Source organism: Rhamphochromis sp. 'chilingali' (assembly GCF_963969265.1).
Source record: "Rhamphochromis sp. 'chilingali' genome assembly, chromosome: 16".
Taxonomy (NCBI): Eukaryota; Metazoa; Chordata; class Actinopteri; order Cichliformes; family Cichlidae; genus Rhamphochromis; species Rhamphochromis sp. 'chilingali'.
The window spans coordinates 4,169,112-4,190,054 of record NC_137943.1 but is presented as its reverse complement, the minus strand read 5'-3'; the positions used below and the strand labels follow the sequence as shown (position 1 = coordinate 4,190,054).

Sequence of the window (20,943 nt, the reverse complement as noted above, 5' to 3'; positions counted from 1 at the left end):
ACCGACGTTTTATTTCACGCAATTGCTGCCGACTTCCTTTTTATAAAGGTAATGCATCACTCATTATGACTTTTCCCCTGAATACCAGAGGCTAATTCATTATACCAGTCCCGGGTGTAGCCCTAATTTGCGGATGAATTCTGTAGTGCACTGAAAAGCTAACGGAACTAAATTGCTTTTGCTGATAAGAGTCAGTGTTTGATGATTTGTTTGAATGTTTTCATGTATATGTCTTTTCCACAAAGACTTATTCACTGCCAAAACCTGCACAGAAATCATAAACGTCTAATATACAGTAAATATTTAACATGAAAAATAAAAAGACATTCCTTCACACACAATTACAATATTTATCTGCTGGTAAATTCCAGACTTGTAGCCATAGATCATACCAGACGTTGTCAAGGCGACCAGACAAATGTACTCAGATTAGAAAAACATAAAAAATCAACTGTATAAAATATGAATTTTGACTTTTAGATATGGTTTAACATTTTTTATGTTGTACATATAGGAAAATAGAGCGATATGTAAAACCTTGCACTGCAAAGTGATAAAATATAGCAAATAAATGTAAAAGATGTAGTAGTGCAGAAGTGAAATGGAGTATAAATGTCGAAGAACTATCGATTGATATATACATTTTTTTTTTTTTTTGTGTCCCGTTTGGATCTTTAGCCATCAGAATTGTTGTCTTAAGGCCAAGAAAGATGCCAAGCGGATTTATTTTACCACATGGATCATCATGGTCTTGCCATATTGGTCCATTTGATTGACCTTTATTATAATTATGAATTTATTTTATTTTCAGTTGCTACAAACGGGACAGACATGACTGGGGGATAGGACAGGGAGAAAGAATGAAAGAAAGAGAGGGAGAGAAAGAAAACCAAAGGGGAGAAGAGACGGTGAGAAGGGGGGGAAGCTGTGCCAGAGAGGACCGAGCTTCAGACCCAGAGGCCAGAGGCCTGAGGGCATCCCACTCCCCGGAAGGAGCCCAGCCGGGCCACAGGCGCCCGGCCCCGCCAATCGGCCACCAGGAGTGAGCCGGTACATACATGAGCGCCCAGCCCCAGACGACAAGGACCACCAACACACCAACGTCTGAGGGCATCAGCCACCGGCAGGGAGTGTGGTGAGGGGAGATAGGCCTCCGTACTTTAGAGGGCCTGAGATGTACCCAGAATATCGATTGATATTTAAACAACAATGCAAAATACTAATTTTCTAAAAACCATTGTTAATATCGTACTATCATGCACAAAACATCGCCATCTAAATGTTAATTTTCTCTAAAGCAAAGTAAATGATTTATCTAAACTTAGCACAGAAAGTAAGGAAATTCATGTTTGGTGGGTTATTATTTGGTACAGTGCTTCTCGTTAATAAATGTTATGCCACTGGAAAGCCTGTTTATTTCCCCTTTTACAGTTAATGGTGCCACGTTTGGAAGGAAATTGCGTTTGTAGATTTAGCAGCAGAGTTGAGGAAAACCAGTGCTGGTGGTGTTTAGCAAAGGTTCAAAGATACAGTCTAATTACACAAATCAAATCTTTACGTTTCAAATATTTTTAGCTTTCACTAACCACACTGCATCCACAGGAAAAGAACACACAGAAAACCCATGAATACATTTACATATGATGGTATTGTTTGCAGGCTCCAATGTCACTCTGACAGCAGCATATATAAAAACAGCCTCTTTTTTTCTTTTTTTAAAGTCTAGCTCTCTGTATTGTCCTGTGTGTTTTTCTCTTGCCTTCTGTGTACATTTGAACCCAGTTGGTGTTTAAAACCAGCGATAATGCACACAGCAGTTGGTGTTTCTTTTGCTTTATCCCTTTGTGAAACTAAGAGGTTAACATATCAAACAGCCAGCAAAGCCTCTGAACCTTTGTGTGCCTTTATGTGTGTCAGGCAGGGTGTGACCCACATTTGTTTGACGGCGATCTGTAGGAGTTATGGTGGTCAGACAGCACAGAACACACTAACTCAGAATACACACCATGTACCAGGAAAGTGTTCCCTGCTGTGCAGGCTGTTGCCTCCTGACTGTTTCCATCACAGAACCACAGGCCTGTTTCTGCACTGCTGCTCTGTCCATGCTAAGCCGTCTGCCTCTCTGATAATGTGGACCATAGAGAAAAAGCCCATAGCCCCCTCACATTCCACACGATCATACACACACCCTCCAGCCCCACCCAGCGCCTCATCAGCAGCTAATCTAACTCAAGTCCAACACAAGTAGAAGTGAAAATTAAGCAGAATCGCTGTCTGTCTCTCTACAAGAACTGCTTGACAGCTCTTCTTTTGTCATTTCAGACAGATGAAAATTGAAAAGAGTGTGATTATTCCATGCAGTTTTGTTGCTTTGCAGTCTGATTCAGCCAGATGAGACTTTTCTTTGCTGGAGTTTGAGGTGATGTAAAGTTTGAATGAATAAACAACAACAAGCATGGTTAATGCTGTAGTGATTTGTTCGCTCAGTTTGTACTTTAGATTGATTTTGGCGTAAAACATCAAGCAGCACAATAGAAATGTATTCAGTGTGGTATTATTTAACCCCTTTACTTTTCAAATTGACAGCCATATGTTAGAAAAATACTATGTACTATTGTTGTCAAGGACAGATAGGGCTGTGTCCACCAATTCATTTATTGAAAATATCTGTAATATATAGATATGTGTAATTATAATGAATAGAATAGAATAGTCCTTTAATTGTCCCACAAGGGGAAATTTGGTTGTAACAGCAGCCAGAAAGACACATTACAAACAAACAGTACACAGGACACAGAACAGAAACATACACAATTTTTCTTACATATTTACATATGGATAATGGCTACTATAAACAGAGGACTGTACAGTTAATAAATTAAATATAAACAACTACAGATAAGAGGCAAACCAGGTTGTAGTGCGAATCGGTTGATTAAATTATTGCAGTTACAGCGCAGATGTGAACATCTATGATTGTTGGGAGCAGTTCTGATTGTGCAGTCTGACAGCTGCAGGGAGGAAGGACCTGCGGAAACGCTCCTTCATGCATCGAGGATGCAGCAGTCTGTCACCGAAGGAGCTCTGCAGTGCAGCAACATAATGAATATATAATAATTATTATTATTATTATTATAATGAATGCATATATTAATATTAATTAAAAATTAATGCAAATATGACAGATTTGCAAATAATTGGGCGATCATAATTAAGTGACTGGTCAGTTCCAACTTCCTAAAAACTAACCAATCATCAACAAAACTCCAAAAGGTTTCTTAAATATACGAAGTAACAGGTCTAAAAACAATATCTACACAAATCCCACTCGTGCAGGTGAAAGCCCAACCTCATCTTTGTCACTCCATACTTTTTCCACCACAGGATGACGCATACTATTTTAGTATTTTTCCTGGTTTGTGAAGCTATCACATTGCAATTTTGTTACTGGTTATTCTCAACGATACCAATTACATCAGTAATATGATGGTATAAGGATCACACTAACACGATGATATCAGATACAAAACAACATTAAACACACTGGAAAGTGCAGATGTCATGACCTCAACCACTGATAGTTTTCACGCTTGTTTAAGGCCGTAGCAGCTGATGTAACTTGTGCAATGATGAGATTAAAGGATTTAACAGATTATGGGTAGCCCAGGAAAATGTGGCTAACATGTATTCCCATCTCCATTACCCCTGATTAAAAGCTAATGAGAGCAGCCAATTTTACTCTTGCTCTGTGGAAAGTTAATGCAGAGAAAAGCCTGCCAGTGCTTATTTTCCTTAGTGATAATCAGATATTAGCATTAGTAAGGTCACGGGAGTACAATTAGAAGCCAGACAGAAGTGCTTTTTACATGATGCAGAGTTGCTGTGTTTACTGTGCGACTTTTCGCAGGCTTCCTTTCTCAATGACACACAAAATTAACAGGACATATAGAAATAATTAAAGTCTAATTGCACCATTATGTGTTTGATCTGGACCATCACTCTCTTTATTCCTCTATCCATTGTACTATTATATGCATATTATCTTCACCATCACTAATCAGATTCTGGAGAATGTTCATGAAATTATGTTCCTCATTACAATGATTAGCATTTCTATTATTGCACCGCAAAAGTTTCTTATTTTACATCATAAGTCACATGCAAGGTTGGTTTTTTAAAATGTTACAACAATGAAGCTTTAATTAAAGAGAAAACAAAAGAAAAATGGGACTTAATGTTGATTACAAGAAAATGGATTCAGACTAAAAGAAGACTTTTGTTCTTGCCTGCGTCTGATTTCTTGAAGCAGTACTTTTTGCAAGGCCTCTTCTGGCATTTTTCACTGCCACTCTCATTGTTTTTGCACAAATATTGAGTAGAATACGTTGGCTGAAATGTACAAGCACTTTGTTGTCCTGTGATTGAATCATGATATGAGTATCTAGAAATATAAACGTATAAAGAAAGTGCATGCTCCTACAACACCAGTGCACTGTTTTTGTAGTTTTAAAGACGGCAATTTCAACATGTGTGAATTGTCGTCATTTTCGAACTAATTTTAATTCGGTCAGTACATCACCATTTGTGCATTTTCTGAATTTCTGTTTGAAATGTATGGCTTTCTGGCTGGACTATAGATAGTTTTTGTTTAATTGTGAATTTCTTTGTGTGTAGAAGGCAACAGATAGCAACAGGTTTGTAACTGATGGCAGCAGATTTGCAGATTTTTTTAAATCACAGTTAATAGCTGCATTATCACAAACAGATTGCATGTATTTGACATTATGACTTCAATGATTCTATCTTATTGGAGTTTTACCATCATTTTTATACAAAACAGTCACTTTGAAGACAGCTCAAAAAAACTGTTTCTTGTATTGATCAGTTAATAACTGTTTAATAACACTATAGAGTAGAAAGAGTGTTTCTGAAGGTCAAAGTCAGACACTTATGAGTGTATACCAGGGAAGCGGAAGAGAAAGAAAAGTGATGACGACTCTAAGGGGTCCTAAAGAACAGTAGAACAGTCAGCTAGACTTTTCTGGGGTTCTTTTAAAGACGTTATTAATCTGTCATCATAAAGTAATGTTAAAGATTAAAACCTTTGAGTTCTACTAGATCTGAAGACAGAGCTATTTTAGTTGGCTACACTTTGTTCAAAGATTATTTAAGTTATATTTGTCTATATTTAATATTACAAATAAAAATGTTCAAGCAGTACAAAATACTTTTACACCACTTGATAGATGAGAATTTAAATTTGCTTCCATCCAAAAAGTTAACATGGATTTTATTTGTATTTGTACTTGTAATAGTACAAATAGTAAATGATTTATCTAAACTTAGCACAGAAAGTAAGGAAATTCATGTTTGGTGGGTTATTATTTGGTACAGTGCTTCTTGTTAATAAATGTTGTGCCATTGGAAAGCCTGTTTATTTCCCCTTTTACAGTTAATGGTGCCACGTTTGGAAGGAAATTGCGTTTGTAGATTTAGCAGCAGAGCTGAGGAAAACCAGTGCTGGTGGTGTCTAGCAAAGGTTCAAAGATACAGTCTAATTAATCAAATCTTTACGTTTCAAATATTTTTAGCTTTCACTAACCACACTGCATCCACAGGAAAAGAACACACAGAAAATCCATGAACACATTTACATATGATGGTGTAAGGTACAGCGCCAATCAATGTAACAAAAAAAATGATAACATTATAATTTAAAGTATTGAAATCTAAAATATGGCTTGCACATATCTCTCTTGCATGAAATGAAAAAATCGATTTATCTGAGCAGAACTGTGATCCATGTCTGTTCAGTGTTATATTTTTAGGGTTGGCATGGTTTGCAATGGTAGCGGGGGGGCAAGGTGATTTTTTCTTTTCAAAATACCCGGTGGCAGCCCTGACTGTGTCCCACATGTCTGAGAGGGAGGCCGGTACCCAAATTACACCACCTCTGCAATGAACATTCTGACCTATTAGGCTACAGAGCTTGGGAGACTAATATCACAACCATGAAGAGTAAGTTAAGCAGCTATTACTCTGGCAACAAAAGGGTGCTTGTCATAAAAAAAAATGCTTATGAACTCTGTAAATGTTCCTAAAATGATCAGTTGTCTCTGCATGGGGAGAAAAAGCCCTTGAGGTGCTTAGATGTTGCCCCGGGTTCTTCTGTGGAACCTTAGAATATTGCAAGACATACTCATTGTTGGTCATCCAGTTGGATGACCATGCCTATAGAATACCCAGTTGTCCTCTCACTGTCAAAAAACCATGACTCAAAATTTAACCTCCATGTTTCATTCCATTTGTGTGTATTATTTGTATTTCCTCATATCAGTCTTTTCACCATGTGTGTGAAAATCAGAGGGTTCTTTATTTATGCACAATTCTGTAAAGGTTCACACACTTTCCCAAACTGCAGAACCTAAATTCAGTTCAGAATAATCTTCTTTTCTCCTTATACTGTATTTTTTCCTTCATACTTCAACATGCAATCTCAAACTGTGAGCAGAATTACAACCTTCTTCATAATGGATACGGTCGAAGTTCATTATATACTTTATACTGCGCTTATCTCTAATCCTCATCTACCGCTGTGTAACATAACATGTTAAACCGCAAAAGTTACCAGCACAAGATAAGCATAAGAAAAAATGTAAGATGTGCAAAATATTAGTTGTACTGCTGTCTCCTGTTAATGTTCATACATTGCACTGGTTGTGTGTGAGTTTGATTTCATTCTTATGCTCATTTAATACTAAAGCAGCAAACAAAAGACCCACAAAGGCAGCATAACCTCCTGAACTGAATGGCTCGATTGTGTCTTTTGAATAGTGAAGCATTACAACTCTTAACAACTTGGTGCGACAAATGCAAATGGTCCACGTTAATGCTAGTTTGTTTGCATAGCATCTATGCCAAGAAAAAGAAAGAAAAAAGAAGCACAAGCCAAAAACTCTGCAACTCAGAAAAAGGGGCAGATTCTCCCAAAGATGGCATCATATGACAACCTGTCCCACTTATGTCATAAAACTTCCACCTGTCATTTCACACTACACTTCCCCTTCATCTGTAAGTGATGCTGTCATTTCCATTTGATTCAAGTTGATGCAGAGGGATATGGAAAGGAGGAAAAGACAGCAGAGAGAGGAAAAAGAGAAATGGAACTGGTCAACTAAAAGAAATGTTGCTTAAATGCATTTCAAATCTCCCGCTGTCCAAGTGACCCGGGGAGAGGGAGGGAAAGAGACGAGCTGAGTGTAAAGAACTGCAGACCAGCTGGTGACAAATCATCATACACTGCCACAAAGAGAGAAGACAGAAAAGAGCAGTTGCATGTCTGTATAACACAGTCACCATCAACTCTTATAACAGCATAAGAACAAACAACAAAAAAACGCCACGAGTGATTGGAATGGATCATCTTCAGGCACGTCTACATTAGCGACAGAACAAATGGTGGTGACAGCTTTCATGGCTGGAGAATCTATTTTTAAAGAGCTGGAACGGAGGGGAAGGAAACGACAAGGCAAAGTAAAAAATCGGAATATAAATATAGATGTAATCCAAGTTGAGGAAATCGAAATTCAAATTGCAGCCTCAGCAGACACAGTGTGCATCTATCAATTTTGGTATTAAATTTGGAATAATGATAATGGTGACAGGGGCCAATATGAACTCTGGACCTGGCACAGGACTGCACTGCATCATTTATAGAGCACATAGTGAGAACCTGCTGGCTTAGCATACAATTTCCTCTCAGCAAGGAAACTGTCAGGCCCAAAATGCGCGTTCATTGTCAGAGGAAATTTAATAGGAAGCCTATACACAAGACTGAATTTTCCTCTTCTGTACAATTATGTGATATCAATAACATCAAAAACATTTTTAACTATCCATCCATCCATCCATCCATTCGCTTCCACTTATCCTTTTCAGGGTCGCGGGGGGCGCTGGAGCCTATCCCAGCTGTCATAGGGCGAGAGGCAGGGTACACCCTGGACAGGTCGCCAGTCTGTCGCAGGGCTAACACATAGGGACAGACAACCATTCACACTCACATTCACTCGCACATTCAAACCTAGTGGCAATTTGGATTATCCAATTAACCTATCCCCACAAGCTGCATGTCTTTGGACGGTGGGAGGAAGCCGGAGTACCCGGAGAGAACCCACGCAAACACGGGGAGAACATGCAAACTCCACACAGAAAGACCCCGGCCTGATGGTGGAATTGAACTCGGGACCTTCTTGCTGTGCGGCAACAGTGCTAACCACCGTGCCACCGTGCTGCCATTTTTAACTAAAGTGCTGTCAAATGAAGCACTGACAAATAAGATAGAAAGTCTTCTTTTGCTAATGTTTCACCTTCACTGTGCAGAATGACACATGCATGCACTTTACAGCAGGTACAAGTAACAAGGATGTTACTTTCAGCTGCCCCACTATGTGTTTCATCATATTATTGTGGCAAAACAAGTGACTAATAAAAGCTGAGTTAGTAATTGCTAGGTTATTTAGCATTAACTCTACTGCTCGGGTTTATATTTGTAATTTTTCATTAGTCTATTTTTTTTAAGGAAATGACTGTTAACAGTACAAAGTATGTGCATTGTAGACAATGTCGAATCATTTTGGCTAGTTGTTTACAAAGAACCTAAAGAAGACACGCAAAGGGCTGGTGTGACAGAAGAATATCCTCGGTATAGAGAGACATGGAGAAAGATGATCCACTTTGGCAACCCCTGAGCAGTAAGAAGGAGACAAATAAGATGGGGAAGAAGAATACGAAAAGTGAAATTGAGAGCTCCAGTAAACAGCTAACAAATGCAAGTTCAAGGTTTGGAACTGATCTTTTATCTCCTTTATTTGAAACAGGTTAATGAGAAAACAGGCCTCGCCTAGCCGTGAAACTGCTTGTCACCCAACGTCCAATTAAAAATGGCTGTAAACAGTTCATGCAGTACTTTTGTTAAACCCTTGAATTAAAGCTGAAAGTCTACACTTCAGTCACGCTTTGATTTAAAATTCACTGTGGCGTTGTACAGAGGCAAAGTTACAAAAACTGTGTAATTGTTTAAATGCTTCTGGGCCTAATCATATCAATCCAGTTCTGAGGCTGTCTGTCCAATGTGGGCATTTTTATACTTCAGACAAATATTAAACCCTAAATTCTGATAAGGTCGTTTTGTAATCTTTTGCCCGCAGCTCAGCTTTATGACCTTCATGCAGCTGCACGCATAACTGAACACAACATAAAGGGATGTAAAGAAACACTGCCAGAGAAAGGCTTTGAGGCTACTTTGTGTTACAGAGAAGAGCTTCTAGGCTTCACCTCTTCAGACCAAGTGGTTACTGATGAGAGTTAAAAAAAACAAACAAAAAAAACGTGGCCCACCAGGCTGAATTTTAAAGCCCAAATTATGCAAAAGGGACTAGTAAATATGTGGTTGCTAAGCTTCTGTTTTTACTACTATTGTTACCAAATAAGCTGGCAGGAGATCCGAGCAGTGTAATGTTTGGCTAGAGCTAAAAATGTATATATGCAATACAATTACTGTACCATACTTATGTAATAGTTCAGATTAAAAAAACACAGGGGACATCTGGTAAATGGACTGGATGGATCTAACATTCACACGTCAATTTACACTTTGGAAATGCAGACTGGAGAAGGCAAGGAACAAACCTCAAACCTTCTTATTAGTAGATTACTTGCTCTATCTTTTGACCTACAACCACCCTGAATACAAACACATAAACCCTAAGAAGGGTAAGGACTGAATCCTACAGATACAACCGATGAGTCCTTAAAACAGATATTATATTGACGGTATTTTAAAACCTTAAAACACACACACACACACACACACACACACACACACACACACACACACACACACACACACACACACAGTAATTGATTGATTAATTGCAATCTGTGTACCACACAGTCAGAATTCTAACTGGTTTGTAAGGGATCAATTACTTATTTCACCAAATATAGTATATACACACACAAATTGAGTGTGAGAGCAGCTAACCTGAAAGACAGGATTAGGGATGGATATCGAAACCCGGTTCTTGTTGAGAACCGGTTCCCACTGTTTCAATTCCTTGGAATTGTTTGGCAAACGATTCCCTTATCGATTCCAGTCGCCCTGAATGACGTTGCCACATTGCGGAGCGTCATTTACCTGGCAGGAAACACGGCGCCTAAGCGGCTCAAACGCTCAAAAGTTTGGTTATACTTTACGAGAACGGACGACAACAGGGCAACTTGCAATACTTGCAAAGTAGATATTTCATTTAAGGGAGGAAACACTACGAATATGCAAAAGCTCACAAAACACACGATGACCTTAGATGAATGTCGTGTTTTTAATTCCGCTCCGGACTCGTGAATCTCAACCCAGCAGCAGCGGTAACGTTTGCACGTCCTCTCCCGTTAATGCGGCAGGTAAATAATCAACTAACAGTGCATATTATGTTAGCGCGATCTGCCTTATTACAAACCTGCCATTACTGTGCATTTAGTGACCATGATGAGAGAGACAGACAGAGTCCCAAAGCTAGGTGAGTGGCTCTATCAGATCCCAGGAACAACATCCGAGATCTCTGTGCAGAAGAGAGCAGTCCTAGGAACAGCAAAGGCAGTGCACAGGACCCTCAAGCTCCCAGGCCTCTGGTAGAGGACCTGAGCTTGAAGGGTATACCGCCCACAGGGGTGAGAGGGGAATTTTTTATAGCTTCATTTAATGTGTCCACCTGTCAAAATGAACTGTTACTCGTTTATATCTTCAGATATTATATTGACGGTATTTTAAAAAAACGCTTGCTTTATTCTGGCAGATAAAATGCATTATCCATTCCCTCTGATCCATGTTTAGTCACTGTTTAACAGATTCAGCTAAGAGCATGTTTTGTTTCGATAAATTTGCAAAGACTGAATATATCACAGCAACATTCTAGGCTTACTTTAAAATAACTTTCCCTCAAGATAAAGACATAAAATGTGTCAAAACCATTCACTTGACATTAATTAGCTAATTAAATGTCTAAACTGGAGGCAAGAACTCGAATCTGCTATAATTAGCTGTGTTCAAAAGTATAAGTTTCTTTCTTTCTGTTTACTTTCTATTGGCCACAATCCTGTTCTTTTATGAAAAATAAAGAGATGCTGGAAAGTCTAGTAATATAGTTTGATTTTCACCCATTTACTTGACATTTTGAAGTGGTTCATGAATTGTGATTATATGTTTTATTGGTTAATGCCCTTTCATTTTTTCAATCAGCATTTGGCTATTTAATCTTTTTTTTAGTATGAACTTTGTGCTGAGTGTTGACATAAAAACAAAATCTCTCCATGATCATCTGGGGTAAAATTGTCCAGAAACATTTTCCTTCGAAGACCCTGGTCAACTGGTCATATCAAGAGAATCAGAACACATAAATGTGCACTAACTAACAGTAAAATGGATTTTAAATTCACAATCACCTAACCCTTAGGCAGCTGAAGAAAAAATGTACATCCAAAAAAAACCAAACGTTTCTTCTTCACTTTCTTCTTTGAGAATTTTGGCAGAAGTGAAATAACTTTACACTTCTTTCACAGGAAGAGAGATATGAGCATGTGCAAAGTTCAAAAACAGGCGTGTTGGGTTAACTGTTGGTTCAAAATGATGTGAATGAAAATGTGAACGTGTTAGCCCTGTGATGGACTGGTGACCTCTGTCACTAGCATCCCTGAAACACTTTTTTAACCATATGGATAAGTGCTAAGGATAGAAAAAAGGGGCAGAGAAGATTCTGTGTCAATATAAAATGACAAAAACATAAAATCCACTTTTGAAATAGTCCACTTAAAGAGCACTTCAAGGAAGAAACAGAGCTAGTGATTGCCTGCACAGTACATCAGCCAAGAGCATGCGATGTTGCAACATTTTAGAACAGCATTTTAAAGAAGTTTGAACATTTGAACAGCAAGCTGAAGTAATTTAACAGAGCTGTAAAAGAAGAACAGCTGGTAGATACAAAAATCTTTGCAGATAAAAAAAAAGGAATTATTTTTAAAAAATGAAGATGCAGGAAGGAAGAAGACAAAGTCACACCTATTTGTCTGCACAAAAGACAAAGAGAGTCTGTACATATTATATGATATGACAGAGAAAAATGGTCTCACTAAAAAACCCCATGCACTAGCCAGTGCAGATCCCTCTCACCTGTAAATCTTGTATCTGGTAGAAAATCCCTGCTGGAACCTCTCTCTGAACTCGGTGTACTCAGGACACCTGTGGAAAGGGCCCTTCTCTGACAGCAGCCAGTCCAGCTGCCCTCCGCTCTGCCTTGTGCTAAAACCCCATGGTGAGGAGCCAGAAGGGGATGTGGAGGAGGAGGAAGATGACGAAGATGAGGGGGACGAAAGGGATCCATGCGGCACCTTTCCGCCATGTCCCCCGCTGCCCACCTGTTCAGCTTGGGTAGGCCACGGCAGCCATAATAACATCCACGGCAACCATAGGAGCATCAAGGATGACGCCAACCATCTAGCAAGGCAGGCGGAGCCATGGGAGCACCTCTCTCTTCTCATTGGCCAAGGAGTCGCCATGGTCCCAGTGGTGATGTACTAGGGCACCTGGGACCGGCATTTCTTCTGACAGTCACCTCCCGCTGGCCTGAATGAAACGGAGAAATGATAGCATGCTGAAACATGTTTTGTAGTAGGAAGGAATTTCTGTTAATTCATAGCTTGTTGTCCTTGACAGACATTGTTGTCCATATATTGTGATTATGAAGGCAGCATAATGCCCCTCTAAGTGGTGTTTACAAAGTTAATATCAATCAAATCAGTGAGAGCGTTTTCATGTCTACTTTGAATGTTGACATGAAAGATATTCTGTGCACGTCTAAAGACACACATAATTATTATGAATAACCATGATCAAATACTAAATGGAGGTTTGCTGTTGCTCATACAGGGAAGTTCAATTATCATGAAACTGCATTTACTGCAGTGCTAATTGAAACTGTCCTTCTTCTTAAATGTGGACAAAATCCAGATTGTGTTTCCTTTGCTTCTGTATATACTTGGCCACATAAACATATCTTATATCTGTCTCTTATAGCTGCGTTGACCACAAAGGCATAACATCTGTTTTCACGGCCTTAGAGCAAATCAGCATCACTCCTTTAGTCCACATGGTGGTGATAATAGATCAGAGGTTGGTGAGTAATTGCCAAAAACCTTTCATTCTTGGAGTTCGGTTTTAAAAGCAGCATGTGTGACTAATAATGTCCATAGCAACTGCAAAGCCTTATTGTCTTCCTGTCATCCACACAGATCAGGGCTCATGCTTAAACACGTGCATGTTATGCCTTCCACCATTACTATGGGTGTGAGAAGTTCCTGTTGCAAATTTTTCAAAGGTCACAGACAACAGAGGACTTTCTGACATACTACTTCAATTGAGTTTAAATGAGTTAATACAGAGAAATTGCACCTTTTCAACATCTGGCTAGAATGCATCCCTGATTTCAATCCCTCTTTTAGGCCTCGGCAATACCATTAGCTTTTTTTGCTATGAGAGCTATCCAACCCACAAAAGATGCACAAGTGTTTGAGTGTGCTTAAATGCCTACACATTAATCTCACAATTAGTTTTGATATATACATCACTAAACCTAAACAAATTTGCTTTGGTGTGGAAATTATCAACTTATTTTTATAATAGCTTTACTATTTCACCACTTGCATAGTGTAAGAATTTGGTTGTTAACAGTCATGCACAGTTTGTTTGTTTTTTTCCATATCAAAATATTTCCATTTTTATTTGTTTGTTTTTGGTTTTTGGTTTAATCCTTGGTATTTCTTGGGATTTTACTATCTTTGGTGGGTGCTGAAAAAAGTGCCTAATGGAACAATTGGCACACAGTAACAAGTGCTGTTTTGTTTGACACCATAATGGGCTTCAGGAACAGTCTAGCGACTTCTTAAAGGTACAGAAACATACGGTTTCTTTTTCTGGTAAATAGATGTGGAAAAGGGCATGTGGAATTTCGTGTGAGAATAAAACTTCAGGACTGGATTCATTTCAATTCAATTCAATTTTATTTGTATAACACCAAATCACCAAAGCAGTTGCCTCAAGGTGCTTTATATTGTAAGTTAAAGAACAAGAAAGACAGAGAAAACAAAGAAAAAACTCCAACAATTAGGAAGCACTTTGGCAACAGTGAGAAGGATAAACTCCCTTATAACAGGAAGAAACCTCCAGCAGAACCGGGCTCAGGGAGGGACAGCCATTCATCTCCTTGAAATCAATGTTTAAACTTTTCATCATTAACATTCATTAACAGTCATTAGTGCACATGGTCAAACTTCATGACATTAATTTTCAGACCTTCTGTCCTCAGTAATAGTAACCCACATAGCAAAACTGGTACGGCCCGGATCTGGCCCACGCAATGTGCTTACACGTGACCCGCAAACAATAACGGCCCTTTGGTGGACCAGATCTGGTTTCCTAGTGGTGGCCCACACATTTGCCAGCACAAGGCCAGTTGCAGACACACTGCTGGCCCAGAACAGTTTCAGCTCTGGCCTCAGATGTCAGCCTAATGTGTACCTGAATCAAGCCATGTAATAACAACATGTGCAAGAACATAATAGCGCATAAGGAACAAGACAAAGCTCTGTTCAGACAATGAATGGACTGAATCTTATACACCCCTTTATCTACTCTCCCATTTTAATCAAAGTGCTCTATACAACATGCCACATTCACACACCTTCTCTAAACTGAGTGCTTCCTAACTACATTTATACTCTTGACATGCAGACTGGGGAAGCCAGGGATCGAACTACTACTATTCAGATCAGTAGGTGATCTGCTCTACCGCCTCAGCTACAGCCACCCAGTGGAAAACATGAGTAAATCCTCACTAGGTTTTGGATAAAGTGTACACTCACAAACCTGTCAAACTTGCATTTGAAACATTGGCTACCACAGCCGTATAGTATTGCAACATGGCATTTGGGTCTTCTAACTAAAATAGAAAAATAGGAACATAAATAGTGCCTCCATTGCCAGACCTGGCCCACATCTGGTTGACAGACACCCTTCCATGACACCAGTCAGTCAGAAGTGCCAGCTTGATGCCAGATCCAGGGTAGACCTGTTTTCTATGAGCCTAGGCCACATAAACCAATCCACAATCGGGCCAGATATGGCATGCCGTCACATAAACAGTGCCATCTAAGCCAGGCCTGGCCCATATCTGGATGACACACCTCTTACCATGCCAGAAGTCAGCCAGCAGTGCCGGGTTGACACCAGATCCGGCCCAGACCTGTCTGCTATGAGGGAATGTATGACTGCAGATTCACTTTGGGGGACACGTGTTTGCAGCACTAACACTCACCTAAACCAACTGTGGGAATCTTTTAATCTCATTCAAGTCTGTTAACCTTGATCTTGTTTTGTCATGTGGTTTTATAACATAGATCATCCTGTAATTGTGGATAATGTTTTAACTCACTTGTATGTTTTCAACCTTTGGTCCCTACAACTGTAGGAGGTTCAGCTCTTCCACAGATACACTACAACACTACAGCTCTTTCCTCTGCTGCTCACAATCTGGGTGTTCAAGAACTCAGTGTTTCTTTTCATGCGTTCTGTACTTGTGCTTTCGATTAGGCTCCACCACTCAGAGTGAGATTTAAATCTTATCCCTGGCTTAATGAATCTGTTAGGGTTGTCAGGAAAGAGAGGAGAGGTGAACACAGCTGGAGGAAAGTTCCAAGTGTCATTAGAAATTAGCCTTTTTCTTTGTGCATGCTTAGTTTAAGTCAAATTATTATACCATATCTTTTCATTTCTATGCAGATGATTTAAAACTGTATTTACCTGGAAATCACTTTTCCATATGAAGGGTCAATAAGTGCATTTTCATTTTTTTGACCTCCCACTGTTAGTTGAGAGATTAAACAATACCCTGTGCTTTTAAACTCTTTTTATGAAAAGCAAAAGAAGACGCATCAACAATTTGAAATGTTACCACTTTAAAAACAATTGTTGTCAAGAGCAGCTTCTTTGAGCTCAGAACAATCTTGACACTAAAATCCTTTTTAAAACCTTCTGATCTGGAAAGGGTTGTGCATGCCTTTGGTACAAAACTAAATTACTGGTATGACACCAAGGGCACAAAAACTCTGCATCCACAGGAATAAGGATTATCCCCAGGAAGTCCTTATTGGACTGCATATTATTTCGATTTACTGCCATGATTCAGTGTTAATGCAAAAAGGAGTGTGACATTTATGCAGTGAGGTGGAAAGAAAAGGTGTGGAGAAAGCCTGGTCGTTAAGTGCATTTGGATTCAGCAGAAAAAACATGTTTCCCGAGCTTGATATGAAATTTAGGGTCCTTAGCATATTATACAAGTGCAATATCATGGATGCTGTATGTAAGATATTAAATGTGAATGATATCAGCTACAAGTCGAAATCAGGTAAAGATGTGTTTAATCCCATAGTAAAACAAACCGTTGCACTGATCACAAGATGTAAGCAGCAAGGAAGAAATAATACAGTTTTGTATTTGCACAGTTTCTTCAAGGGATTGATTTTTTTTTCTTTTGACTTGTTGAACATTGGTCTAAAAGCTAGTGAAGGATAAAGCCTCTCACTTGTGTGCTATTGCCTGTGCATTTAGCCATTCATTTATATACTTTATGAATTATACAGAGCCACACAATGAATCTGACCCAGGAGAGCTAGGCGCTCTGCAAAAGCAGCTTTTGTAATGGTGCTAATGTGATTTTAGCTGAAATCTTCCTTTCTGTAGACAGTTCAGTAAAATGGAAGTATTTATTACAAGCCAAAAGACACCGCTCACAAGCTTTGAATAATTTCTGAATGAAACATTTTGAAAAAAGCATCATTGCTGTCATCCAAGCACTTGATATTTGAAATTTAAAACCACAGATTGGTTTCATAACACAGCTAATGTACAAATAAAAGCTATTTTGAAATAGCCTTGAAAATGGAAACATGGGCTTCTAAAATGAAATGGATCTCTGCTTTGTGACTCTGTGACCGTATTTTATAGTAACTTTTTGAAGGACTGAAAGCTAGTAATGCATCTGATGGAGATAGTCCCACGACAGTGGCATGCCTGACTGCTTTCAGTTTCTTTATGATTTGTGTGTTTGGACAAGCGTGTCATCACCTGCCTCCATACAGAATCATAGGCATTAGCAGTGTAGGCCACACGGCAGTTCAAGTGTGATTTCCCAGCATCTAACACCAAACAGCTCTTTCTAATGTGGCTTTCATTTATTCAGCCCAGGAGAAGGCAGAGTGCTTTGACACTGTCTTTAAGGTGACACTTTGAAAAGACTTCACAGTGCCCTTCAAAAGAGTCGAGGTTTGCTCTTCATTTCGGCGGTAATGACTAGCAGGACCGCCGGGTGGAGTCTTTAGGGACAAATCAGCATTTCAGAACGGATATGTAAAGCAGCGGAGGAGGTGCTTTAAGTGGATTGGGATCTCAAGTATTCCCTGTTTATCTCACAAACAAATTAGAGAATTAATTTCACGTAGATAAATGCAGGCTTAGACATGAAAAAACAATACTCAGGGTACTGCATTTTTAATTTTCACCCACTGCATCAGGAGATTACTGCAGTTTGAAAAGGCAATTAGCAAAGTCATCTGTCAAACGAACGTATTTATACAACTAAAAGCAGGATGAAAACTTGATGAATAGGATAGTCTGCTTATGCTGTTTCTTGTACCGTTTGGCCCAGAGGTAAAGCCGGTGTGCCAGATTTCTTGTTTTCTTATGTCCTGAGAGAGGTCCAGTTGTCTGTTTTGAAACGAGTCAGTCAAGCATTCTGAGCCTGAGTGCCTGTTTGAAAAAAAAGAAAGAAAGAAAAGAAAAGGAAAATTCTTCTATATAGTTAGAGTTACAAACGTAACTAATTCCACTGCCGACTAAAGAACAGTCCAATAGTACAGATTTTACAGGTAAGCATAAAGAGCGGTGGGGAAAATACTTACAGTTCAGTCACAACCACTGCAGTGAAATTCAGATTTTTGTTACAAACTACTGTACATTGGTTTCTGTTGATGGACCACAGAGATTTTGCACAGCAGCAGCAAGAACAGATCAACAGACCATCAGTGCAAACAAATATGACACTGATTAAGTCAGATATAGCATAAAGGAAGCAGCTGGTTTAGAGTTGGATTGTGTAGCTGTGGCTAGGTTAGAGAAGCTCCCTATATAAGAGTTGCTAATTGAATGTGAGAGCCTGCACCGAGGCGAGCTTGATCTGCCTAAGATTAAATATCTTTCCACTCCTAATAAAACTTACTGTTGTTGAAGGTAGCACAGTCACAATGCCACAACTGCACGGACACCTGAACAAACCCGTTTTTGTGTGTAATTCCATCTCTGTGCCAACTTTTCTGTGGATTATAAAGTGTCCTTTTTAGAACTGTAGTTTTGCTTCTATACGGTGGCCCATGTAGAGCAACCTTAGAACACTAGCAAACAGAAAAAGCACTTCAAAAGCACACAAAACAAAAAACATGCTCCACTGACACACACTGAAAAAAAGAAGAGGATTCATCGGTGTTGTGGGGGAGAAGAACACAGTAAGCGTCCTTTTCAGCTTGTCTCAGTACAATCCACAGCTGTTGTGTCCTTTTATTAATTTGTGAGGTTTTATTTCTTTCTCTTCTTTCTTCTTCTTTCTCCTTACATTGTGTTTTGTATGCTTTTGCAGTGTGTTTTGCTATTATGTGGTGTTTTCTTTGGTTGCACCGCATTCGACCTCTCAGGGCCGTCTACTATTGTAATATCCCTTTTTTGTTTTTGTTTAAAAAACCATTAATAAGCTATCAGGGCTTTTAAAAAAGCTTTGAAAAATAAACATAGTATTAAAGTATCGTACTATTTAAAAATGAACCATACCTTACAAAAAATAAAGTAACAATACTGTATATGAGAACACAGTAATAATGCTACAAATGACAATATAGCAATAATACTGTTAACAAGAACATAATGCTGCAAATTACAATACTGCAACATCAACGTAAACTTTTTTTTACAGTAGCTTACTGTCATCCAGCTACCACTGTAAAAATATACAGCAGCTCTTTTACTGTGATTACTGTGTTTACTGTGTATAACGAGTGTTTTGTGGTTTTCTAAACTGCATATCTGAATAAAATCTTACCTCAGCTGAATATATTGGAGTAATGTGAAAGAAGGAAGGCTATAGTTACTTCTCCAGTTACTGGTTGGTACCTGTTGCCTGTTAAATCAGCAGTACTGGAAAGTTAAAAAAATAATAATTTTGGGTTAGCAAAACCATGGCGATATTTTCATAGTCAAGCTGCAGAATGGAGAATCTTCTCAGCTTGTGCAGTTGTTTACTGGTACAAGAAAATCAGATCAACCATTGAACATGTCTGTGAATGTGTCTGTGCAATGCACAGTGTACAAGTGCAATGTACTATTCAATAGTTGGTATTGTTGTTTTTACTATGAAAATGGGGAAATGCAGAAGCAAATATCACTTAGTTCAATGTAACAGCCACACTGTATATGAAACTGGGGTAATACTTACAAGCTACACACTCTCTGTAGAATGTTTGACAGGAATATTCACTACACTGGTTATTTTAACAAATACCTACTACCCACAAATCACAAGGCAGATGACAGGGATAATGCTCAGGGAGTTTGACTTTAGAGGATAGGTTTTGTTTCAGAAGTTCTTGGCATCAAAAGGCCAAAAGGGCACTATTTACTGTTTCCTTCAGTCTGCACAGCTTAGTCACTGTGAGACAACATTGCACTAGAAGAACAAATATTGTTCAGAAAACCAAAAAGCTATACAATAGTAAAAAGAATACCATCGGACACGTTGCGACTTGGCTGTACAACAACATTTTACAACACTTAAGTCTGAATATGTAAACAACTGTAATAGAAACGTCAGCGCAAATGATGTGCAGGACCAAATGAGTTTCATATTGGGAATTCTTAAGTACCCAGTAAGGTACAGTTTTATTACAAGTATGTCTAATATCCTGAAAGTCTGTTAAGATCTAAATAATCTTACGGTTTACAGTAATATTAGTATAATTATTAATTACATTTTGCATATGAAAACATGAATAGAGTAAGAGTTGTCTCTGCACCACGATCAGCTGATCAAATGTTTGACTGGTACTGTGTTTGTGGGAAAACAGGAGAAAAGGTTTTGTTTGTATACTGAGGAGACATTCTGTCATGTAAATATAATATATAATCACAACACATGACAACTTAATTAACTAAAAATGGAAAATGGACTTTTAGACACTTGGTTGGTAAGATCGTCCTTTGGTGAATTTTTATGAATATAAAGACAGCTCATACATACATGCTGGCAGTGATATTGATTCAGAGAAAAAGAAATGCAATAGTCTTCCACTCCAAGGAGCTGTGAGATTTGCCTTTCAAATGAAGTTCTGTAACTTCTTAAAACACCACCTCTCGCAGAAATAAGTGTTCGTCGTTACTGCCAGGCCTCCTTCTCCTCCGAGACTCACTTACTAATTATAAAATGCATAAAACATGCCGCAAATGCCAGCGAGACAATAGAGGGAAATTGTGAATTTTCAGCCCTGACATTTAATGTACGCCTTGCATTATTCACATACCCTTTGCGTATTTACCCTTCTCTGTAACCCAACCTAGAGGAGCGGAAGGTAAGTGAAGAAGGCATGGACATTTCGAATCCATATTGGAAGGAAAGGAGGGAGCCGCGGAGGATAAGGAGGGGTGTGAGGGCATCTAGGTGGAATGGAAAAATCGACCACGTCGCGCTTAAATAACATCTCAGAGATGACAGCAGAGTCAAGGGGGAAGGAGGCTTATGTTTA

At 38.9% G+C, this 20,943-nt stretch overlaps 2 protein-coding genes across 4 annotated transcripts in view; both read right to left on the bottom strand.

The window, feature by feature from the left end:
- The window catches only part of LOC308412688 (uncharacterized protein), a 512,620-nt gene that overhangs the window by 359,939 nt on the left and 131,738 nt on the right, over window positions 1–20,943 (bottom strand). The window lies entirely within an intron of this gene.
- The window catches only part of brinp2 (bone morphogenetic protein/retinoic acid inducible neural-specific 2), a 285,511-nt gene that overhangs the window by 169,727 nt on the left and 94,841 nt on the right, over window positions 1–20,943 (bottom strand). For 2 of the 3 annotated variants that reach the window (XM_080907210.1, XM_080907212.1), the window contains exon 2: window positions 12,221–12,673. In XM_080907210.1, coding sequence (XP_080763336.1) covers window positions 12,221–12,606 — 386 coding nt within the window. In that variant the 5' untranslated portion in view covers window positions 12,607–12,673. Of the gene's footprint in view, window positions 1–12,220; window positions 12,674–17,795; window positions 17,909–20,943 lie in introns of all 3 variants that reach the window. The other variant, XM_080907211.1, reaches the window with a different exon arrangement.